Here is a 26,385-nt window from a genome sequence, read left to right as displayed (position 1 = left end):
AGAGGTAAGGAAAAACTTCCTTTTAAGAGGCAGAAACCTCGAGCAGAACCATGGCTCAGGGTGGGCGGCCATCTGCCTCGACCGGTTGGGGTGAAGGGGAGGGAGAGAGAGAGAGAGAGAGAGAGAGAGGGATGTAAGGAGAGAGAGAGGGGAGGGAGGCAGCCTACACAATATACACACAGAGGTACACACAGTGAAGGTGATGTTGCTATAGACTAAATGAAAAATGGTACAGATATTTATAATAGTGTTAATGGTAACCATCGTAATGTTAATGATTATAATAACAATAATAACAATAAGACTAGCAACAATAGTCGTTGCAGCAGAGGGTGTCGAGCAGGAACACGGGGGCAGCAGGTGACCCGCAGCCACAGATCCAGACTCCACAGCTCCAGAGCCAGAAAACCTGCAGGAAGTGATAGGAGGAGAGAGGAGAGAGACGAGAAAGTACAAGACTACCAGAAAGGGGAGAAGTTGTGTTAGTAACATGCAATAATGGGATGAGGTTGCATACAGAGGGAGAGAAAGTAGAGGAGAGAGGAGCTCAGTGCATCTTATTATCAGAAAACACTCCATGAACTTTCATTGTTATGCAGATGATACTCAGTTAAGCTCCAAATATGCCTTCAGGATGTTAAAACATGGATGACCTGTAATTTTCAAATGGTAAACTCAGATAAAGCTGAAGTTTATGTTCTGGGGCCTAAGCACCTCCGCATCGCCCTGGCCTCCAGCACCACTGTGAAGAATCTCTGAGTTGTCTTTGATCAAGTTGTTTAACTCTCACATTAAGTAAATTTCAAGGACCGCCTTTTTTCACCTACGTAATACTGCAAAAATCGGGAACATCCTATCTAACAATAATGCAGAAAGACTTGTCAGTGCATTTGTTACTTCTAGGCTTAATTACTGCAATTCCTTCTTATCAGGCTACTTGAAAAAATCCATTAAGACTGTTCAGCTGATGCAGAATGCTGCACGTGTGTTCTGACAGGAACCAGGAAAAGAGATGTGTCTGAAATCCCCTCTCATTCACTACTCCCTACCCCCTATGTAGGAAGTTTATGTAGAGCACTATATAGTGAGCTCACTCGCATTATTAAAACAACACTTTTGGACACTACCCCGATCGTTATTTCGGCGCTGTTAATTACGTCATTGCCGTAGGACAATCAGTTTTTTCTATCAGCGCAGTGCATGATGGTATATATGGCTTGGTTAGTGACCATCGGTTGTACACTACTTTTCAAAATGCATTCTGGGATACATTGAGTGGACTATATAATGTATAATAATTATCACGATACATTTGGACAGCACTACAAAATGGCGAGCTCACTATATAGTCCACTATATAGTGAGTAGCGGGTGATTTTAGCTTCTCTGCTTTGGCTTCTTGTAAAATCCAGAATAGAATTTAAAATCCTTCTAAAACTGAGTGAGCGAGGTTATTATGCCTCTAAGCAATCATGCAAATCATTTTGCTGAGCACATAATTCTTTTTGGCTCAAATTATTGATAATGATGCAATGTTATCATTACTGACAGAAATATGCCAAAACTGCCAAATAAGACCCACATTGTAAAGAAAGGAACAGACACATATTTACCACATCAACAATTCTAATCATAAAACAACTTCAGCGTGAGTGTGCTGGATAGAAATATTTGGCTGTTTTGCACAAAAGTTTAAATCAGTGGTGCAATGTCTGCTGTGCGTTGTGTGTTAAGTCAGCAGACTTTTCTATTAGGATTCAAGTAAATTGTTTATCATTTATTGAGTTTCATTTTCTCAACAACACGTTTGTAACAGAGATGATTATCAGTGCACTTCAGACAATTCTCACAATGTAACTTGTTAAAAGAACAGACACATCAGAAATACAGCATTTCTATATCTTTATTTTTTGACGTGTTCTTGTGCACAGCCAACAATAAATATATGAATACTTTGGCTTGAACATTTGACCGGCATCAAGTCCACAAACACCTACAGTGAGAGGAGCACACACCATGAAGGGCGGAGTATATAAAGCAACACAAACACACACACACAGATTTCACAATACACTTGATCTTGGTAAATAAAGTGAGATAGATTCATAAAGCCTGTGTTTAACAGAACATCTTAAGAGAAGGGGGACTCGGGGATTAACCAGCATCAGCAAAATCACAAAATCATTCATTTGATACACATAAATTACATTTTAGGCAGCAAGAGGCACCCACTCATAAAATGGCTGATTAAAGTTTGATAGAAGACAAAAAAATGTGAGACAGAAAAAAAATCTGCCACACAAGTCTTTGTCAAGATGTTGTGAGGCAAATGCCTGTCACACACTACATAGCATGAAATGTCCTCTGCCCAGCCAGGGGGGTTGTTTTATTAATCTTGGCTGAAGTCACCATGAAAACAGTCAACAGTCAACTTCAGCAGAAACTTAAAACCATCATTAACTCTCATGTTATTGGCTGAGTGCTGAGCATATGACTGTACTCACGATTGGCTTACATGGTACTATGGCTACAGACAGGGTAGTGGCTGCACAGTTCATTTAAAGCTGAGGAACCACCTAAAACATAGATCAGATCTCTCATGAAATGGCTTTCCTGCAGTCACTTCAGTAATCAATCTTATTTAGTTAACAGTGTGAACATACAATGTATGAAACTGATTGAAATAAACTAAAATTGATTGTTTTACTTCACTGATATGGTTCAGCTATCAGTCATTAAGCAATGGATTTGATTTGTCTAACAGAAAGAAAAACAGCTCGGATTTACAAATGTTTGGGGTGTTGTAAACATGCTCTCCATTTGTCAACATTCTCAGTGTAATAAGAGTGAAACAAGGAGATGCTCGTATTCTTTTGAGTAGGATGGGCACATAAAGCTACTGTTCAGTGGAGTGACAACACAGGCTGATAACAAATAATGAAAACGGATTGTTTAAAGTAAAATCAAAGATATGCCTTTCGAAGTGGACCTTTCCAATACAGAGCACACTCCTGTGTAAGAGCCTATACTGTTTCTAGAAAGCTGGGGAACACAATATGTCCCTGTCTAGTCTGACCTACACAACAGTGACCTGAGACACAGGTCACACATTAAAAAATGGACTTTTAAGACTCTGTGTGGTTGATGATGTATTGAGATCTTTGAATTTTAAGTACTAATACCACAATGTAAAAATACTCTGTTACAAGTTTTGCATTGACATGTTTAATTAATTAAAAGAGGAAAATCTAGAAACATTACTACAGTCTTAAAAGCAGTATAATGTCCCTGTTATATTTCTATCAGATTATTATTTCTCATGCATTAATGTAAAGCAGGATGTTGCTGCTTTAGGTGTTGAGCTGAAGCTCATTCTGAACTATTTAGTATCGGACTGCAGCTAATGATTACTTTCATTCTGAATCAATCTGTCTGATAATTTTCCCCATTATTCGATTCATTGCTTGCATTGTAAAGACTCTGAAAACAGTGAGAAATGCGGTGTGAGTTACCCAGAGTCCAAAGTGACAGCTTCACAGTGCTTGTTGTGTCCAACCAACAGTCCAAACCTCAGCATGATGAAAACTAAATTAAAATAAGGAAAAGCAGAAAATTCTAACATTTGTGAAGTGGGAACCAGGAAATGTTTTTGCATGAAAAATGACAATTACGAAAATTTATATTCTGTCAATTGCTTAACCAACTAATCATTTCAGCTGTCCTCACATTTTTATGTTTTGTGTCCCAAAATCTGAATTTTTTGTTAAAATAACTAGTAACTAAACATAAACAAACAAGAAAAACCGTTTGTAGCCGTTTGTACACAGAGGCTGAGAAAATAAGAAATGAAATGCATCATTAAAGAACATGAACTGCTTCAGACGTGCGTTGCTCCAGCTGCATTGGAAGCCAAATGTAGCTCCACATCCAGTGGACATTTCTTGAGAGGTCAGTTTCCTGCTGCTTCATGACAACAAACGTAATGTGACTCTGCTGCATCTGAGGAATCAGTGTGGTGATCTGGATTGTGAATTTCATGTTGCTGCTGAGGAGCTCTTGTTACCTTGTGTTCCCCAGCTTTCTAGCTTCATATTGACTCTGACCCACTCAACTAAACCAGCTCCGATGATTGCCATTTTGTCATGATGAAAGGAGGGTTTACCGTCTGATATCAGAGGCTGCTCCAGGACGGCTGAGTTATGTATTATGGAGTGTGCACCCTGTTTAACACAGAAACTGGAAGATATAAACAATTGACTATGTTTGATGGAGATTACATTCAGATGTGTGCACAGAAGGACACTTGTAGAGGTATTCTTGGCACAGGCTCAATGTTTAAACCCAACATCTTCATCCTCTCCTCCTCTCTCCAGCCTGCTGCAGTTCTAGCAGTAGGGCGGCCTGATCTAGGTTCTGGTTTAATCCCCTGACGTACCCCTGAGCCAGGGTTCCAAATCCATGTAAATATACACAAACTAGGACAAGCTAAATACTTCGTTCCAATACAGAGGCAAACTGATTATAACAAGTCAATATGCAACACTGGGACAATGTGTCCAGGTCAGTAAGCCTCATATACTCAGTCTGCACAGACCACAGTGTGTGACAGCTGCTCTATTCTAGAAACATGGCCTACAGAGCTGTATGCTTCCCTCTTCAGGGGCTAAAGCAGATGGAGGCGAGCACAGTGCTGCATCCAGGAGCCATGAAACTGAGAGCAGACCATCAGCATCCTGCACCACAGATCCCATTGGTCCAGTCCTGGATAACACCAGACTTCACCAGCTTCATCAAGAACTCCTTCTCTTTAGATATGTTGTGAGTCCAGGACTGAAGAGAGGACAGAAACACATAGGCATAAGACTTACAAAGCTTATAGAGCTGGCTCAGGTGAGTCCTGAACCATCCCTTAGTTTGCTGCTATAGGCTAGACTGCGGAGGAACTTTCCATGATGCACTGAGCTCCTCTCTCCTCCTCTCACTCCTCTCACTCTCTACCTATATGCATTCTTATCCCATTAATGCATGTTTCTAACTCCACTTGTTCCCTTTTGCGTAGTCTTGTGCTTTCTTGTCCCTCTCGTTATCTGGAGCAGTGGGGTCTGGATCTGTGGTTGCGGGTTTCCTGCTGCTCCCATTATTATTAGTCCCATTATTATTATGATTAATATTTCTATCATTATTAGTACTATTATTAATTTTCATTCATGTGCCACTACCACCTTTACTGTTGTTTTGGTATATGTGTGGATATTGTGTTGGGCTTCTCTCTCTTTGTCATGAACAGGACAGGATCGTAGGTTCCCGGGAGGTCTGGTGTAGCTAGCACACTAAACTCATACAACAGATGCATGCTGGGGTCTAGTTAAAATGCTCATGGTGGATACTGCAGCAGTGACTTCTACATTCCTGTCTATCTTCAGTGACGTGTGTGAGGCCTGTCTGCTGTTAACACTCCCTGTCACACCTGTGAGTGCTCATTCAGCTCAACATTTTTGGAAACAATCTGAGGATTCACTCCCTGCGTTCAACGTAGCTTTGTGTGTGTGTGTGTGTGTGTGTGTGTGTGTGTGTGTGTGTGTGTGTGTGTGTGTACACTCTACACTGTTGCTTTGTGTGTTTGTGACAGCAGCCTCTGTGGAGTCTATACTGTTTATACATCTGTGTAGTTTTCTTATACTATTCCTAGAAGATATACATTTGTATATATTTGTATATTTGATATTCATGTTATGTCAAAAAAGGGTTAGGGTCATTTTTTGGTAATTGTGTACTGCTACTCTAAGAGAGCCAGGAGTCGAGGCAAGACCATATACTGTACAGAACATGGATGTAGGATCCATGGGATTCTGAAGAACCGTTGTGAAGCTCAATGAGGGCAACTGCTCATAGCAACTGCTGTAGTGGATGGAATATGGAAAATAAACCTCAGGAACATCCTCATTTCTAAAGAAAGGCCAGTGAAAGAAATGCTGAATGACAGATTGCATTGAGTACAAGTCGACAATATCTGAGCTACATGCCAGCAACCTCTCTGAAATCAGGTGAGGTGATCATCGGCATCATTAATTTAGAGTGAAACCCACAATTCTGGTGGTGTTTTTAAACAGACTAAAGACAAAACTACTCAGAGAGGTACATAAAGTATATTCTTTGGCTGATAAACAAGCAGGCCTATTATCAGCCAGACAATACAGTGAGGAAAATAAGTATTTGAACACCCTGCTATTTTGCAAGTTCTCCCACTTAGAAATCATGGAGGGGTCTGAAATTGTCATCGTAGGTGCATGTCCACTGTGAGAGACATAATCTAAAAAAAATAATCCAGAAATCACAATGTATGATTTTTTTAACTATTTATTTGTATGATACAGCTGCAAATAAGTATTTGAACACCTGTCTATCAGCTAGAATTCTGACTCTCAAAGACCTGTTAGTCTGCCTTCAAAATGTCCACCTCCACTCCATTTATTATCCTAAATTAGATGCACCGGTTTGAGGTCATTAGCTGCATAAAGACACCTGTCCACCCCATACAATCAGATTCATAAGAATCCAAATACTAACATGGCCAAGACCAAAGAGCTGTCCAAAGACACTAGAGACAAAAGCTTGGTGAAAAAAGGTCCACTGTTGGAGCAATCATTAGAAAATGGAAGAAGCTAAACATGACTGTCAATCTCCCTCGGACTGGGGCTCCATGCAAGATCTCACCTCGTGGGGTCTCAATGATCCTAAGAAAGGTGAGAAATCAGCCCAGAACTACACGGGAGGAGCTGGTCAATGACTTGAAAAGAGCTGGGACCACCGTTTCCAAGGTTACTGTTGGTAATACACTAAGACATCATGGTTTGAAATCACGCATGGCACGGAAGGTTCCCCTGCTTAAACCAGGACATGTCAAGGCCCGTCTTCAGTTTGCCAATGACCATTTGGATGATCCAGAGGATGAGATGAGACCAAAATAGAACTTTTTGGTCATAATTCCACTAACTGTGTTTGGAGGAAGAAGAATGATGAGTACCATCCCAAGAACACCATCCCTACTGTGAAGCATGGGGGTGGTAGCATCATGCTTTGGGGGTGTTTTTCTGCACATGGGACTGGGCGACTGCACTGTATTAAGGAGAGGATGACCGGGGCCATGTATTGCAAGATTTTGGGGAACAACCTCCTTCCCTCAGTTAGAGCATTGAAGATGGGTCGAGGCTGGGTCTTCCAACATGACAATGACCCGAAGCACACAGCCAGGATAACCAAGGAGTGGCTCTGTAAGAAGCATATCAAGGTTCTGGCGTGGCCTAGCCAGTCTCCAGACCTAAACCCAATAGAGAATCTTTGCAGGGAGCTCAAACTCCATGTTTCTCAGCGACAGCCCAGAAACCTGACTGATCTAGAGAGAAGATCTGTGTGGAGGAGTGGGCCAAAATCCCTCCTGCAGTGTGTGCAAACCTGGTGAAAAACTACAGGAAACGTTTGAGCTCTGTAATTGCAAACAAAGGCTACTGTACCAAATATTAACATTGATTTTCTCAGGTGTTCAAATACTTATTTGCAGCTGTATCATACAAATAAATAGTTAAAAAATCATACATTGTGATTTCTGGATTTTTTTTTTTTTTAGATTATGTCTCTCACAGTGGACATGCACCTACGATGACAATTTCAGACCCCTCCATGATTTCTAAGTGGGAGAACTTACAAAATAGCAGGGCGTTCAAATACTTATTTTCCTCACTGTAGTTCTTTGTTGTTTGGCCAGATAACAAAATCAACAATCATTGGCTACTGAGTAAATCTGCTGACTGTCATTATACTTGAAAAAAATCAACAGCCGTTGATTATTACTTTCACCTATTTCAACAACAACAAAAAAAAGTGTTAATGATTTAAGTTAGAATAACCCTATAACCCGATCTGAATCAATTAATATTGAGTATCTGCTGATCCAGAGTCCCGAGCCGATACTTATATTTCCTAGAGAATATATAGTAAGTGCGCAGCACACACTTCAAGTACTAAGTAATTATTAAAATCCAAATCAATCCAGTGTAGTATGCATGACAACTGAATAGCTCTGTATTGCATTACGAAATAAAATAAATATAAATAATCCTTTTGGCCTTGTCGCTGTCTCGAATTTCTGTCATTTTAAATTCCCCTGCTCTTTCACACGGAGCTCAGCGGAGTGGAGAGGCAGACTGCAGAGAGGTGGAGAGTTGACAACAGCTGCACTTGTGGTGTTGCTGTGAATGAAAGCTTTGCAAGTAAAACCACCTGTGTGACAGCTAAAACAAATAATTGGATCTTGCTTAATTTAGCCAATACCAATCTGTTACCAGTCTTTGAGATCATATCGGGATAATTTAAACTGTCACTCATGCAATTTGAATTTCTTTCAAATGTTTATTCAATATAAAAACAATGAGTCATTCATTTCTAATTCACATTTTGTAATTTACAAAAACTCAAAACAGGCTCATAAACATCATGGTGGATAATGCAACCTACCATTAAAAAGGATCAGTCTATGTGTGCTAATACAGGACTGTAGAAATTAGTGAATTTCCTCACTGTCTCAATTATACATGCCAGTGGGCGGGGCCAAGCAGCTCTGACCTGAAACACAAGTCATTGGCAGTCGGTGAAAATAAGTGGAAGGAGATTGCATGTCTGTCTCAATAACCTGGGCTAAGAGTGATTAATCAGTAGGATGGACACTGAAGTGGAGTGAAAGGCAACTTTTTGTATGTAGTGTGTACTACTCTCAAAAACCATCGCCCAGCAACGTTCCTACACTTGAGATTTCATACACATCCCAGGCCACTACTCAGCACGCTAGGTAAATCCCTCCTAGATTCCCGAGAGGCATTTTAAATGAGAGAAAGGTCACAGTAAACTGTTCCAGTGCAGCATAAACCTAGAAAACTTAATGTTGGTCGACAGGTTGGTCAGAATGCTAACAAATTTGGAGGTTGTGAATATCGTGTGGGAGTATCATCCATTAAGAGAAGAATGTGCAGGAAATAGTGGGTCACACACCTGTTGATGGAGGGGATGAATCATCAAGCTAAAGTGTAAATTTACCGCCTACAATTAGTAAGGTCAGACTGAGTCCTTATCAAATTTTGGCGACAAATAAATCTAGCAAAAACAGCCAATCAAAGCTTCTGTCAAATAACCACAATGTTTAAATTTTCAGCTGCTACACTCATTTCTCACTCTAATGTGTATTCTCGTCGCTTTGTAGGTAAGAAAATATAAACTATAATGACACTGCACAGGGCTTAAAGCAAGAAATGTGTTTGTGACAAAGATTGAGGGTAGGGGGCAAGAGCGTAACTTTGTGTTGAAAACTGACAGGGACACAGGGCACTACATACACTTAGCTCACAAAACATGAAGAAACACAATTCTGGGTTCACAAGAAGAAGATGAGAAGATAATTGTACACTGGTTTGATAAAATAATGTTCAATGTGGCGTCCTCCCCCAGAATATTTTTAGCATTAAAACAGTTCATTTCCTGCATTCTGGTAACATTTTCTGCCGCCACATATAATCAGTGCTTGAAGTGGAAAATATAGGTGCTGGGCAATATGAAAATGTTATCACGATAAAACATTTCACATCATTCAATATCGATTATTCTTACGATAAATGTCAAATCATTATAAGGCAGAATTTTGCTCCCGAGTGAAAGTTGAAGAAACCAGATGGTTAATTGTGGTTTTAAACTACTTTAATGTTCAGAACAAACACTTAATGCAAAACAGTGGATCCAGTGTTTCCCATGCATTCATTTATTTGTGGCGGCCCGCCATAATTTCAACGCTGACCACCACATATTGATTTTCTTTCTTTTTTTTTTTACTAGGCCTATTTTAAATCGTATTTGATTGCAGAGCACTGTAGGGCATTCACGCAGCACATCCTCTCGCTCGTCCCCTCGCTCGTCCCCTCTCTCTCTCTGCTCTCGTTCGCTCGTCCCTCTCTCTCCCTCATGAACGCCGCTGCACAAATCTGTCCAACACAATGCTGTCGGACACCCAGCTTAAAAAAAAGTTATTAACAAGCATGTAAGGAGCCTATCTAATAAGAAGAGCTAAGTTAACGTTAGAATACAGCTGGGTTGTCGAGGTTAGCACGTTGTTTATAGCTGGTGCCACAGTTACACTGTCATTCTGCGGGATCACTTAACAAATCTGAGGTAAAACATTCAAAAACAATTATTATTAAGTAAATTTCAATTAAGTAATCTTTTTTTCAGTCCCTTTTCCTCAACAAAGTAAAGTGCTGATTTGTTCGTGATTCAAATGAATTAAATCAAACACTTATGGAACAGTTGTTATATTGTTAGGCTTTTGAGAAACATTATATTGCATAATTATCATTATTGTTTTATTGCCCAGCTCTGCTGGTACTCCCCATTCACATGGGGGCTCACGGCTTCATGAAAGGTACCGAGCTTCTACCTGCTCCGTCTCTGCCGACAGAGATTAGCAAACAGGCGAGAATGGGAACAGATGAGCGCCACATAGAGTCCATTGGTACGCAAGAAAAGTCCCGGGACGCCAAAGAGTAAAATGTAGAAGTAACTTACTGGTATCGGTGGCCCACTTCAAGCACTGCCCATTATCAAAATTGACACCACTTATCTGTGAAGCCGTACTCCACTGGTGGATTACATGATACTGACAAAAATGGCCTTGTTACGTTGGCAAAGGTCCAGACGATCCTACACGAATACAAAAACGCCTTGTGCCAGAATTCCGGCACAGAGCCGGAGAACTTTAAGCCCTGCACTGCAGCTGCGTGTTTCATATGTTCACCTATCTGTGAAAGCAGTCAACAATGGGAGGAACTATTGCGCTGCTAAGTTTTATTCCTCTCAGAAAGTGGAAGCTAGTTAACTTAGTTTGCAAATGTTAGCACTGATTTAACATTGGCCGAGTCGTCAGCTCAGTGCTGTGCTCATCCTGCATTATAGAAAGTAGGGGGCTTGCCAGTGGTGATGACTTCTTAGCAAAAATTGTATGTAATTTCAGTTTGACTGTGAAGACATGGTTAAATAAAAAAACATTATCGTGTCCCTGGCAACCCAGCTAACCCTGGCCATCATATAAAACCGCGGTTGACTAAGCTTGTGGGCTGTAGTAGGTAGCGAAGTTTAAGTCTAATCTCCCACTCCTAATCTAACAACACAGGTGAGGGAGGTGTGGGTGGAGGCCAACAGTCCTATCTATGTAAAACTCTGTGCACCTCTGTATTCCCTACGCCACACCCATTTTTTAGCAATCCAATCAACTTGGAAGGATTTGATTTAATCATAACTATCACTTGCCCACATATTCTGGGCACATATTCATATTTTTGTTGCTAAAATCACTGAATTGACCCTGCCTATATTTGGGAGAGGCATCCATATATAGGACAAGCCTTTAATTCCTCTCACACAAAACTGAAATAGGCTACTATGAAACAGTTATTTATTTCAAACAGAATATTATTTGTATAAAAATGATCAAATAATATCAAATACACATCATTCATTTGATCTAGCTCCGACAGACGGCTTATGTAATTTTATTTTGTAGGCAGCAACGCAATGAAAACAACAACGGTGCAGGATGAGAAAAGCGTGGCAGAAGTTAGCAGACAGAGAGCGATGGACTTCACATGACAGGATGCACAACTTGGATTTTTATGAAAAGCTGTTTTTATACTTTTGATCGGTTGACCCTTACAGACTAAAGGAATATAAATAATTGAGGAATGGACACATTCGGACTTAACAAGCGCTTCAAAGGAAACGGGAGTCGGCACTTCATCTCTTGTACCTCAGCATGGGCTTGTTATTTCTGTTAAATTAAATGAACGATTGAATGGTGGAGAATCTAACAGATCTAACGATGTGTAGCATGTTCATACTGACATACAACATTAATATTTGTATTAACGATCTAAGCAGCTTAGAAGCAGCTAAAGCCGGTGACCCGGTAGGGTTTAAGAGGTTTCATACATCCAAAGAACTTCTATAAAAACCAGACCAGGCGTTTAATGGAGACCTGCATTTCTTTGTCAAAATGTGTTCCCACATCAGGGGAACACATTTTGGGACTCGGCTATTAATTGTTAAGTTTTACAGTACATGTCAACGTGGCTTAAAGAATTTTTAGTAGAGTTTTAATCTGCACTACAGAAAGCCTTGTGGTGTCTAGCATCAGTTTTAGAACCTATTGTGGAATCTTACTAAAACAGGTCTTTGGTTACCTCTTTAATAGCTGACATCCGGATCTTCTCATAATAGTGCAGAGGGGCATGAGGGGTGCTCATGTTGTAGCCAAATCCAGCCACAGCCACTTCATCACAGTTATGAAGGGCCATCGTTATGGCAACTGTCCCCAGGGTTGGGATATTCTGAAAATAAAGCAGAAATAAAGAGTTTGTATGAAACAGGTAACCAAACCATGACCTGCTTGTGAACGTACAGCAGAGGAGATTTATTACGCTATGTGGTTAGTGTGTGGATATTTTACAGATGTGAAATCTGAAGCATGAAGCATGGTTCTATTTATAACAGCCTAGTGCTAACAACGTTTTCAGGCTCTGTGTAGGTGCTCGGCTCACTGCAGCATCTGCTGTGTATTCACACAGGCCTTCATAATGCAAACAGACAGACAGCTACCAGAGCTCCAGTCTTGACCATTAACTCACCCCTGTGTGTGAAACAGCTCACTGTTCCTGCTACTTCTCTACCTAGAACTGTACAGAAACTGACTGGTAGGAAAACAACAGGCCTCTCACCCCTCTACCCATCTGTCCATTGTTGCGAGGTAAGCCAATTAGCTTGAAGGAGGCCTCCTGAATGAAGTAGGGGTTCAGGATGCGCATGTCGCTGGGCTCCCTTGGAACGTGCCTGGCCACTGATTTCCAGAACCCATCAGTGCTGCGCTGAGAGACAAAGAGTGAGCAATTACAGAGTGTGGTTAATGCAACCCTCATACTGACCAAAATATGCACACAATTGTCAACAAATGCAGTTTTACCATTGTCCACACTGAAACAATCAACGGCAATGTGCAAGTAATTTCATATAGAGTGACTGTATACATAACACCATATTGCTTTAGAGAAGTTAAAATTAGAAAGCCAAATAAATCTCATAAAGAATTAATCAAACAATAGCAAAATATTAGAAAAACTGCCAATGTATCAGTGGTGAACAAGAAAACAATCAGATGAATCAGATTCAGACTTTCATTTTTCCTTATTAATGTGATTTCGTTTCAAGAGCAGTAGTTTAAAGCTGTGTCAATCAATATTTTGTAAGTATAGATTTGGAATCAGAAGCATTTCATCTGGAATGGTGATGGTGCAGTGTATAAGACACATGCCTTGGGTGTGACAGATGGGGGTTCAATTCCAAGATACTTAACCAGTAGCTGCTCCAGAGGTGTGCGACCTCTGACACATGTAGCAATTATAAGTCACTTTGGACAGCATCAGCTAAATATAACAATAATCCAATGATGATATGTATTGTTAAAGCTGTCGCTCATTACGATGAACGCAAAGTTTATTAGAAATAATTCTAGGATAGTGGTGCTCTTCCGTTACAGCTTTTAACAAACTGTATCAAATTAGGGCTTTCTACCCACAGTCCCCTCCAAAAGTATTGCAACGGTAAGGCAAATCCCTTTGTTTTTGTTGTTCACTGAAGACATTTGGGTTTAAGATAAAAAGATGAGTATGAGACAAGAGTTCAGAATTTCAGCTCTCATTCTGTGGTATTCACATCTAGATGTGTTAAACAACTCAGGACACATCACCCTTTGTTTTGAAACCACTCATCAGCAGCAAGAATCAGAAGGCCAGATTGAAATTTGCAAAGTAGTACAGAGATGAGCCGCAATGGAACACAATCTTATGGACTGATGAGACCAAGATTAATCTCTAGCAAAGTGATGGAAAGGCCAAAGTGTGGAGAAAGAAAGGAACTCCTTATGATCCGAAGCATACAAGCTCACCTGTGAAGCATGGTGGAGGTAATGTCATGGCTTGGGCGTGCATGGCTGCTTCTAGAACAGGCTCATTAATATTTATTGATGATGGAACTGATGATGGTAGCAGCAGAATGAATTCACAAGTGGACAGAAACATTTTGTCTGTCAATTTACGGAGAAATGCATTGAAACTAATCGGGAGGAAGTTTATCATGCAGCAGGACAATGAGTCACAGCACACTGCCAACAAAACAAAGGACTTCATCAGGGGGAAAAGTGGAAGGTTTTAGACTGGTCAAGTCAATCACCTGACCTTAACCCAATAGAGCCTGCATTTCACCACCTCAAGAGGAGACTGGAGGGAGAAACACCCCGAAACAAACAAGAACTGAAAGAAGCTGCGGTAAAAGCCTGGAATAGCATCACAAATGAAGAATGCAAAAGTTTGGTGATGTCGGTGATGTAATTTAATATCGTCACTGCTTCTCAATGACCCCAAACATTGTTAGCATTTCTGTACTGTAAAAACACAAACGTTTTGGTCCTATTACAAATATTACAAGTATTTAACTCAGTATTGCATATGAGTTCATGTCATTCATTCATGTCACAACCTAGCTCTGTTTCTCTATCCTTATTTAGTTTACTTCTGTTCTAAAGGCAACAAAAAACAACATATTTATTGATGTCAAATGTCAGATGTATCACTTATCGAAAATGTTAATGCTGAATAAGACAATAGTAAGTAAATAGTGATCAGTTCTAACAACTATGTGGAAAACAATACCCAGAGCTGAGGCCTGGAGGATGGAAAAACAAGGGGAACAAACAAAGCCATCAGAGAAGGGAGCCCCTGGATCAGTATACCATTAACTAATTACCAGCTCTTTATGAACAGTTACTGGAATACCACCCTCCGGGTTTGCTCAGGTTTGTTGGAGTGAAGGGCTAGGAGAAGCCAAACAGAAAAATGTGCTATTAGCTTACTAGCATAGCTCTGCTACCCTGTTAGACTGTAAGCTCTTCACAGATAGATCAGATGGTAATCCTGTCTGACTGAGACCATTTTGCTCCTCTATCCGAGCTGGAAATGCAACACCTCTGCTCCGCAAACAGCAGATGAGGTCAAATGACAAGCATTTCCACATCCCTTTAATAACAGTATCAGTAGGTATGTTTACAAACATTTATCCTGGATAAATCTACACCAAGCAATATTAGTATACAGTGCCCTTCAAAAGAATTTGGCCCATTTTCTGATTTCTTCTATTTTGGCATTTTTGTCACACTTGTGTCACAATTGTTTCAGATTTTAAACTAAATTGAATGTGAGAAAAAGACAACCTGGGTAAACACAAATCCAGTTTTTAAATGATGATTACATTTACTGAAGGAAAATAGTTATCCAACACCTATGATATTAATTGTATGCAAATATATACAAGGAAACCCACTTTCATATCACCCACCACTCAAGTACATCCATACATAGTGGGATAGACAAGGGGTATGGCTTGTAAGCTGGTGCCATACCACACTGTGATGCTGCTATTGACAGTGGTCTCAATAGTGTACTGGCAGAAAGTGCAGAGTTGGTGCATAGTGCTTTTAATGGAATTCCATCCAATTACTGCCGAGACATTTGATGATTGCAGCAGAGGAAATGAGTCAGATGATAGCCAAAGTCAATTGAAATAATACTCTGGGAACCACAACAGTCTGTAAAAAAATACAGACATTAACATTATAAAAAAATGTATTTAAGTTTAAAAAAGGCAACAGCAAGAAAAACTACTTTAGGATATGATTTAACTACATAATTTTTATTTCTACTGGTTGGACTGAGAACATTTGGAATAGACATTCATTCATTCATTCATCCTTATCACTTTGTTGACTTTCCCACTAGCACCACCATGAGGATTAACTATTTTGGTTTACAGTGAAATGTTTCAACAACTATTGGTTAGACTGCCATAAAAGTTGGTGCACACACTTTGGTGATCCTTTGAATCTTTTATTTTGCACCATTGTTAAGTCAACATTTCAATGTTTTATAACCAAAAACCTGCAGTATTAACATTCCCTTCAGCCTCAGCTGTACGTTGTTTAGTGCTTATTAACTAATGTTAACACGCTAAACTAAGGTGTTAAACGTCAAATATGACCTGTTATCATCTTAGCATTGTCATTGTGATCATGTTAACATGCTGAGGGGTTAGCATTTAGCTCACTTGACAAAGATTCTGTATTACAGTGCACCCGGAAAGTATTCACAGTGTTTCACCTTTTCCACATTTTGTTATGTTACAGTGCTTGAAATGGGCCAAACGCACCGGCACTACCGGCACCTTGACATTTCACTCTTCGGCGTACCTGGACATCTCCCAAGCTGCCGGTGTTATGCCGAATTTTGCCTGCCTGTCGAAAATTGCATGCACCTCCAAATACTGCCTTTTAAACGCTATAACATTGTTTGTGGGGTTCATTAATGGTGATAATTGATTCAAAGTATACACTTAGTAGAAGTACCATTCCTTGACATTCAGTAAATATATGTGGTGATAACCGCGTTTGGATCAATGAGCAAAGTGTCTGAAAAGGACCTAAAGAGGTGGATGCATAATTTGGCAGGTAGCCCAAAATTGCAGATGTGAAACCTCCCACGGACCACGGTCCGAACCAAACAGACAAAATTTGGTCCAACGAAAAGAGGTAGTTTCGATCCAGATCAAACTGAACCATGGTTTGGTTAGTTTCTGGTGTGAAAACATTTTTGGATGGTTCAGACTTTCAGACTATTTCAGTTTGGTGGTTGACGTGTGAACCAGAAAAACAAATGCACGGAGAAATGCAGTGAAATAACGACACAATTATAAATCTCCTGTGATAGATCATCTTTTCAAACAGATGGCCACTATATATTGCTTCTTTGCATTGGCTTCCAGTAAAATCCAGAATAGAATTTAAAATCATTCTTCTTACCTACAAAGCTCTTAATGGTCAGGCACCATCTTATCTTAAAGAGCTCATAGTACCTTACTACCCCACCAGAGCACTGCGCTCCCAGAATGCAGGGTTACTTGTGGTTCCTAGAGTCTCCAAAAGTAGACTAGGAGCCAGAGCGTTCAGCTATCAAGCTCCTCTCCTGTGGAACCAGGTTCCAGTTTGGGTTCAGGAGGCAGACACCATCTCCACATTTAAGAGTAGGCTTAAGACTTTCCTCTTTGATAAAGCTTATAGTTAGGGCTGGCTCAGGTAGTCCTGAACCATCCCTTAGTTATGCTGCTATAGGCCTAGACTGCCGGGGGATTTCCCATGATGCACTGAGCTCCTCTCTCCTCTACTTTCTCTCCCTCTGTATGCAACCTTATCCCATTATTGCATGTTACTAACACAACTTCTCCCCTTTCTGGTAGTCTTGTGCTTTCTCGTCCCTCTCCTCTCTCCTCCTATCACTTCCTGCAGGTTTTCTGGCTCTGGAGCTGTGGAGTCTGGATCTGTGGCTGCGGGTCGCCTGCTGCCCCGTGTTCCTGCTCGACACCCTCTACTGCAACGACTATTGTTGCTAGTCTTATTGTTATTATAATCATTAACATTACGATGGTTACCATTAACACTATTATAAATATCTGTACCATTTTCATTTAGTTTATAGCAACATTACCTTCGCTGTCTGTACCTCTGTGTGTATATTGTGTAGGCTGCCTCCCTCCCCTCTCTCTCTTACATCCCTCTCTCTCTCTCTCTCTCTCTCTCTCTCTCTCTCTCTCTCTCTCTCTCTCTCTTTCTCTCTCTCTCTCTCTCTCACCCCAACCGGTCGAGGCAGATGGCCGCCCACCCTGAGCCATGGTTCTGCTCGAGGTTTCTGCCTCTTAAAAGGAAGTTTTTCCTTGCCTCTGTCGCCTAGTGCTTGCTCTTGGTGGGAACTGTTGGGCTTCTGTAAATATCATCACAGAGTACGGTCTAGACCTGCTCTTTTATGAAAAGCGCTGTGAGATAACTGTTGTTGTGATTTGGCGCTATATAAATAAAATTGAATTGAATTGAATTGAATATACACTTCCTTTTACATATTTGGTTTCTCCTGAAAAGGAGGTGCAGAAGGATTGCTTGCTGTCTTCTCCTCCTTTCTGGTCGGCGACGTTATACTAATGTTCAACGCGGATGTTTAATTGCAAATTTGAACTAGACTTCAGTATAGTTGGTGCTGCAGGTAGTAATGCCATAATAATAATATCGTGGCAAATATGCACATTGATTTTTTTATTCATTCATTCTTGTCAAAGATACCCGCTGAACTGTTTAATAAACCAATCAATGTCAAGTAGGCTATAGGGAGACGCAGCCCACATAGATGATGACGACAGGACGCATGTCAACTAACCGAATGTATCAAAATGTATCAAAACATGAACTTTAGTTCGGACCTTGGTGTGGACTTTCAGGTGTGAAAGCCCCCTCAAACAGCGCTGCGCAGCGCTTACCTAACGTAATGTATAATGGACTTGGACATAAGGCATGCTAATTAGAAAGCCAGCGCTGCAAAACATCACCATGTTACATGACATTTAAACCTCGCGGCTGCAGGTGCTGAGTTTGGCGGCCGCAGTTGCTTTGCTTCCGGCTGCACAAAGTTGGAACCACACTATGGCCTGATCTCGCGGCAGTTTTCTTTGCAATCATACAGTCACTAAATCATTCCTCAATGTATGCAGTTATGTCGAATGTTAAATATATATTTTTAAAGGTTCAGTGTGTAAGTTCTAGTGACATAGTGGTGAGGGTTGCGAATTGTACCCGCCCTCCCCTACCCAAGCGAGCAGTACAGCTACGGTGCCTGAGATGGGACAAAGATGTCATCTATGAGATAAAAGAGATTGCCAGTCAAGAAATTAGGTTTCTTTTAGATATATTGAGAAATTATATAAAACCATGTTTTTTTTTTATTGTTACTTTTTCATTAATAAACAGCCATATGAAGAAATAAAGTGCTACATGATGTCTCATAGTCCTGTAATACATTATTTTACATCTTGGGAGGGTTGGCTCATCTGGACTAATATAGAAGAAAATGAAAATAAAGAAATTCTCAAAAACTATCACATCTAGTGCATCAAGTATGACGACCGACAGATACCAGGACAAGCCTCACTGTTTCTATAAACCACATAATACATGACGTTTACAAAGGTATTGGGGCTGGGGAGGATCAAGGATCCTCTCGCTTTGCTTAATTAGATAAGCATGCAAATATTACCAAAATGTCTTTTTAATGTTTTGAAATACAACAGAAACACAAAGTAGTACTGACAGACATAATTTCAGCTTGTGATAAAACGGTGCAACGTTTTTAATGGGCATTTAGCACGTGAAAGTACAAATTACATATTTGTGGGCACAGTGGGAAGCAATATCCACGTTTTTAAATGCAAATTCAGAAAGTATTTATTATTGGTCACTTGATAGGCATGGTCTTGTTATATATCACCATTAGCAGTAAAAAGAAACACGTTTTCCACCAGGGCAGTAAAATGTAAAGTTTAGCTACTGATCTGAGCTTCCCTGCCGTTACCGTTTCATTACCAATAATATTCATCAGCTGTTTGTCTCTGGAAAGTAACGTCACATTTCTGTCCACGTAACAAAGCCATAACAGAGTGCTGGAGAAGAACTACATGAAGTTACAATCCAACTACATATTTTTTCTACCAGTGCAGTTAAAGTTTAGCTGGCTGATCTGAGCTCCGATACTGGAAGCTGCCATTTTATTGCTTATTGGCGATCAACTGAGTCTCACGAACATAACACACAAAGTCAAAAACAGAACACTAGAGAGAGAGAGAGAGAGAGACTACAAGAAATTAATCCAACTAACATAACACCACAAGCCAAAGCACAGCGCTGGAGAATAAACCAACCCACCTAACAATACATTTTTTTCTACCAGTCAGTAAAAGTTTAGCTGGCTGATGCTTCCATGCTCTAACTTTACGGTTTTATTCAACAGTATGAAGCTGCAGAACTGGAGGGTGCAGTTTCAGGACCCCTGCAATCCTGGGACCGCAGTTCTAGGACCCTAGTTCTTTTGCGACAGCGCCATGTAGTGGAGTGGTGGTGGTAATACACAGCAACTTGAAGGTGGTTAACCCTGCCTGCTTGCACGTCGGCCGTGAGGCATATAATCAATAACTTAGGTTTAGGCACACACTTGGTGGTGGTTGTGGTAAGGGTAATTGGCTTCGGGGGGCTGTAAAAAGTAACATAGCTAGCTAGCTACCCAGTCAGCTAGCTGGCAGTATCAAAGTAAACAAGGGTCCTGGAATTGCAGTTCCGGTGTTCTGTCGATTTATGCTACCCGAGATGTGCTACTTAGGGATTCTGCGCATGCGTATGACCCACAAGCGTGGTTTGTTTCCACGGCCATAAATCTGTGCAACCTTGCTGTTGAGAATGCCGTCGAGAAAGTGGCCGATCGTCAATAACGTAAATTTAAAAAAAAAATTATTAGTCTATCAGAATACGCTACCCCTGATATCTTAAAGATGGCATAATATAGTATTTCAGCATGCTCCCCATCTCTGTACAGTACACATGGATTGAGTAGTGGTGCAATATAAAATGATTCTGTGGTGGGAGCATTATTTGATAGGGGATATTAGTCTATCAGAATACGCTACCGCTGAAATGACGTTATAATATAATCAAAAACCAGAATATGTCATAATACTGTGAGAGTTATAACTTTATAGGATTGGAAAAGGGAACACATAAGGTAGCATTTTTCGATAGCGCAGAGCGAGTCGATAGACACTGCTGTCGATTTACGCTACGGTAGCATTTTTCGACAAGACAGCATAGATCGTCAGAACACCGGTCCTAGGATTGCGGTCCTGAAACTGCAGCCTCCGGTACTGCAGCTACATGCTACTCGTTTTATTGCGAATTAACGTTACTGATCACCTGATTGTCTTGCCAACGTAATAACGTTATAGCCTTCCATCTGGGAAAATCCACAAAATCCGTGATTTCTGCCGTCAGCTGTCTGTCCCGATTCCGTCTGGCTGTCGGCTCTCGTGCTAAATAACACGTGTGTGCTCCTTCAGTTGTCTAAATGTCACTTCTTTTCTTACTTCTGATAAACCAGAAGACTACTCAGACTGCATATTACTATTATTATTATTATTCCCTCATCTTCTTCTTTGTACGTATTCAATGTAGTGAGGGGAGTCTACACTACCGGAATTATACAAGCAGAAGAACAACGCCGTGATGACGAAACGCGCACTCTAGCGCTGTTTGTTCGTTGACGGCTACGGTAGAAACATGACGACAAAATACAGCGACCTCCATAGAAGGGGGTGCCCGCGGTTATGTAGATATAAATGTCTCATTCTAAGGTAATAAAAACATAATGGTTCATTATGTAAGGTCTTTATACACCACTGAAAACATAGTTATGGATCTTATATTGCATTTCTGTCAATAGAGCCTCAGAAATATTTCACACTGGACCTTTAAGGTAATTGGAATCTGGACTTGGTATGATCACTCAAAACCTTTATGAATTATCCTGTTTATAAAGCACTATTATATCATCCTATTTACATTGTTAACAACTAACACTGTTAATAAAATAAATGATTATTGAGTGTTTTGGGGTCTTGAGAAAAGTATGGTAGTTGTTAAAGCAGAACTGACAGCTAGGTCAAAAAAATCTGTACAATCGAACAAAGTGAATGGATTTCCATAAAACAATGTTCAAACAATGTTCACAATATAGAAAGACATTTCATGTAAGTATATACAGATAATTGGTATTGACAAGAATACATAGATTAGATTACATTTTGTCCTCGAGTCAATATACATCCTTTGCAAGGCTTTTTTCAGGGTAGAGCTAACTGGAGACTAAAACCTCATGCATCTTTTAAAAAAGCCCAGCAGTCACTTTGAATAAAGACATTTGCTAGTTGCCTAAATGAAAAATGCAAGTACATTTGCTTAAGCACTGTATTAAGTACAAATTCAAGATACTTGTATTTGAATATATTTCATATTATGTAACTCAATAGTTGTACTACACCACTTCTCAGAAGTAAAGATCTACTTTTCATACCATTCCTGTCCAGTGAAAAGCATGCATCTTTATGTATAACTATTTACCATGTAAACTAAATAATTATTTTAAACCTGTCTTGGATCAGCTGGAAAATGCATAATCACAAAGCTGAAAACAAAGCAGTTTTGTGACACTCTTTAAGCAGAGGTGATGCTGACTGGCACCTCAGCTCTGTGCAGTCCAGGATGACTATAGTGTCTGCATAGTCCTTGAATTCTGCTGGCAAATGTTCCTTTATTTTCTCCTCTGGTATCCAGATCGTCACTGACCCGAGCACAGTGTAAAATAAGTTGCTCCATGTTGTAATAGTCCAACTGACTGTGGACTGTTGAATTTCATACCGGTCAGCAAGTTCACGCTGTTTAGAACCCAATGCAAGGTAGCTGAGAAACATGAACATCTCATCTATGGGCTGCAGGGAACGAGTCTGTTCAAAACAATTGAAAAGTTACATCATGTTTATCTTTACTTCCATTAATTGTGATCATATGGTCCATGGAAATAATAATAATGTCATAAAGAGTACTTGCTGCAGTGGAACTTTTGTCTTATTTGTGGAAGTTAGTTCTGTTGATTTACTTTGTGTCTGAGTATGTTTTAGGTTATATTTGTGCAGAAATTCTAAAACTTTCAGAAACTTCTAGCACCACTGTATAGCATAATTCCAATGGCAATAATAAACACCATAATATTAACATAAATGTACAAGATATGGCTGCAGAACATTGACTGTGAAGCCATAAGGTAAGAACATTTTTACAAGGTTGTCAAGAGCAGCAGGCCTGTAGAAAGTCCAAAAACATAATTAAACCATAAAAGAACAGGCTGTCACCACTGAGAATGTCTTCTCTGGACGTCAGTCAGGTCTGTGAGGCCATATTTTAAATGTTCTGGCTGATATTGTACAACAGTATCCTTAAATCTTTTCATTTCAAGCAAAAACTATTAAAGTTAAAAAGCAAAAAAACTACCATGGCATGTGGTATCCATAATTTTTTATTGTGTCCCTCAAAGTATTGACCAAATACTCCACCCCTGTGTGACACTCTGCCTATCAGACATACCTTGTTTTGCACTTTTGAGTTTAGTTTATTATCTGTCTTATAGTATGTTGATTTTTGGGTTCTGTCCTGTCTAGTGCCTGGTGTCCAGTATCTGTTATATAGTCCGTGTTTTGAGTTTCAGTTATTCCTTGTGTCCAGTTACTCTGTGCGCTTGTGCTGGTTGGTCTGTTACTGTCTGTGTGTCTGGTTGTGGGGTTATTATCTGTCCGCTGGTGTATAGTAGTGGTTTGGTATTTTCCTGATTTCAGTTCTGTTCCAGTCTCATGTATTAGTTCTGTACCTTCATGCTTGAGTTCTGTCTGCTTGTCTATTTATGTTCTCTGCCAGCTTCATTAATCTGATTTTGTTCATTCGGCTCAAGTCTCTGTGTAGCCTTTATTATTCATCCCCGTCTTACTTAGTATCTGTCCTGTCTCGTATCTTAGTTCTTTGTCCTGTACCCTAGTTCATGTCTTAGTGTTCACTCCTGGTCTGTGTACTCCTGTGTTTTGCCCAGGTCTATCTGAATTCTGTTTTACCTTAGCTTTTGTCTGTTGGTGTTTTGTGGTGATCTGTCTGCTTGTGTCTTTATTGGTTTATCCTCTGGTCTGTTATGTGTTCAGTAACCTGTGTTCCGTCTGTTTCCCTGCTGTCTCTCTGTCTGCCTTGTTGGCCTCATGCTCCTCACCTGTGTTGCTCCCACCCTGCTCGTTAGTCCCTGTGTGTATGTGTGTGTGTATATATACCTGGTGTTTCTGTCTTGTCTTTGTCAGGTCATTGTTCGTTGTCACCCAGTGGTGCAGTATGTTCTCTTGTGGTTTGCCTCACTTGTCGTGTCTCCCTGTTTCCCTGCTCATTAGGGCCCGAGCACGACCATGTGAGGTCCCTATTGAATTTGCTCGGATTATTTATTAGGGCCCGAGCACGACCGTGCGAGGTCCCTATTGAATTTGCTCGGATTATTATTAGGGCCCGAGCACGACCGTGCGAGGTCCCTATTGAATTTGCTCGGATTATATATATATATATATGTATATATATATATATATATTTAGGGCCCGAGCACGACTGTGCGAGGTCCCTATTGAATTTGCTCGGATTATTATTATTATTAGGGCCCGAGCACGCCCGTGCGAGGTCCCTATTGAATTTGCTCGGATTATTTTATTTTATTTTTTTTTTTCTGCAAAGTAGGCCCAAATGACATGGCCTAAACATACTCGAAAACTCACCAAAATTTGCAAACATGTCAGAACCGTGAAAAATTTCGTATTCTACAAGTTTCGCACATGGGCGTGGCAAAATGACTCGCTAGCGCCACCTAGAAAATTGGAAATGATTAGCCCCTCGTTCACGTTCAACCTACATGTACGAAATTTTCTGGGGACATGTATCGTATCAAGACGCACAAAAAGCCTCAAGAACCCATAGCCTAAAGTCAACAGGAAGTCGGCCATTTTGAATTTACGGCCATTTTTGGATGATTTACACACTTCGTACTTTAACGAACTCCTCCTAGGGATTTAGTCGGATCGACGTCAAATTTCTGCTGTGCCTTCTAAAGGCATTGACGATGAAAAGTTGTGCTATTTGCGCGTTTTCGTCAATGGGCGTGTCCGTGGCGTCGATGATTCGCAATGAAACAGGAAGTTGTTGTAACTTCAGTGTACATGCTCACATCTGGACCAAACTGTACATGTAGGATGAGAGTCCCGCCCTGAACACATGTACATGCCGACATTCACCCACAGTCATAGCGCCACCTGCTGGCAACAGAAAGTGACCTTTAACGAAGCAGCCCCCGTCGCACGTTTCACCTACGTGCACGAATTTTCTGTGGTACGTGTATCTTGTCCAGACGCACAAAAAGTCTCTTGGGGCCATAGCCTAAACCCAACAGGAAGTCGGCCATTTTGAATTTTACGTCAAATTTTGGATGATTTACACACTTCGTACTTTAACGAACTCCTCCTAGGGATTTAGTCCGACCGACCTCAAATGTTTGCTGTGCATTCTAAAGGCATTGAAGATGAAAAGTTGTGCTATTTGCAAGTTTTCGTCAATGGGCGTGTCCGTGGCGTGGCGTCAAAGCAGCTCTTCGCCATGACACGGAAGTTGTCGTAACTTCAGTTCGTGTACATGCTCATCTGAACCAAACTTTGTGCTTGATAACTCTCCCACCCCACTATGGAGGACCGATCCTGACACAGTCAGAAATAAATACAGAATTAAAGCTGCAAGCAGCGTTGGGCGGGCCCTCGCACTTGTAAGCGCGTCCGCGTGTGAGCCGGCCGAGTTGCACATTCTGGAGCTCTGCCGGTGCGGCTGTGAATTTCCTACGCGGTTATGTCGCCGCTGAAGGTGCTAATGTCACTTCCTGTGTCCCCTATGTGGAGCTACATAGCACTTGCGCTATGAATTAAATCGGTATTGACGTGTAGATGTCTGGGGGTCAGAGAGTTATCAAGCACGCAAAGTTTGTTCAGATGTGAGCAGTACACTGAACAATAATGTACCCAAACAATAAAATAAATTCCTTTTATATTTCCCTGCCTTGTTGTTTATGTGTACATACAGAGGAAGAATGTGATAACAGCACACATTCATCGTTACTGGTGCTGTACCGCAGTTCTGTGTCCATGCATGCAGCAAACTGAAAGCACTGTCTGTCGGAGCGTCTACGTGAAAAGAGAAGGAAGACATGGCTGGTAGTGTCTTCAGAGTTGTTAAACACCTCAGCGCACTGAAGGAAGCCTCTGACTGTGTGAGGGGCAAGATCGTTGATGTCTGCAGGCAGAGTAGGCCTAGAGCTCTCTTGTCTGACTGGTCCACCAATAGCAGAGAAGATGACCCCTTGAGACACAGCCCCTCCTCATTTGCATAATGAGGCAGAAATGCATACAGAAATTTAAAAAGGACAGGCAAAAATAAATACCATGGGTGAAAATAAATAGGTAGAAAAATACAAAGGAAGAATAAACAGACAAAATATTAAAACACACACGTAAATAAATATTTAAAAATTAGTTAATAATAAAGTTGAAGATTATAAGGGAAATAAATAATAAGGTAATTATAACAAGGTGAATAGTAAAGGCACTACTTAAAATAATTACATTATGTCTCCTTGTATAATTTAATTAATACCAACATTTATTATTTACTTTATTTTGTGTGTATTTAATTGGATGCTTATTTTTATTGAGCATTTATTT

General features: G+C 40.5%; 1 protein-coding gene across 3 annotated transcripts; it reads right to left on the bottom strand.

The window, feature by feature from the left end:
* Positions 1-1,885: 1,885 nt before the first annotated feature.
* LOC119901317 (CMP-N-acetylneuraminate-beta-1,4-galactoside alpha-2,3-sialyltransferase-like) lies at positions 1,886-12,983 on the bottom strand. 3 transcript variants are annotated; one of them, XR_005444169.1, is made up of 4 exons: positions 12,807-12,983; positions 12,273-12,419; positions 8,512-8,619; positions 1,886-4,830 (listed from the first exon to the last, which is right to left on the bottom strand). XR_005444169.1 is itself a non-coding variant. In XM_038716942.1 (3 exons), exons 1-3 carry the CDS (start codon positions 12,891-12,893, stop codon positions 4,726-4,728), a joined length of 339 nt encoding a protein of 112 aa, XP_038572870.1. In that variant the 5' UTR covers positions 12,894-12,975; the 3' UTR covers positions 1,886-4,725. The 3 variants fall into 3 exon arrangements, 2 of the variants coding, with proteins under 2 accessions (XP_038572870.1, XP_038572871.1); XM_038716942.1 differs by lacking the exon at positions 8,512-8,619 and having other exon boundaries at positions 12,807-12,975; XM_038716943.1 differs by lacking the exon at positions 1,886-4,830 and having other exon boundaries at positions 8,387-8,619; positions 12,807-12,976.
* Between the last annotated feature and the right edge of the window lie 13,402 nt (positions 12,984-26,385).

This window comes from Micropterus salmoides, unplaced genomic scaffold, assembly GCF_014851395.1.
Source record: "Micropterus salmoides isolate LMB-PRFRI ecotype aquatic unplaced genomic scaffold, ASM1485139v1 Ms_hic_scaffold_13, whole genome shotgun sequence".
Lineage (NCBI taxonomy): Eukaryota > Metazoa > Chordata > Actinopteri > Centrarchiformes > Centrarchidae > Micropterus > Micropterus salmoides.
This window is presented reverse-complemented; position numbering and strand designations above follow the sequence as displayed.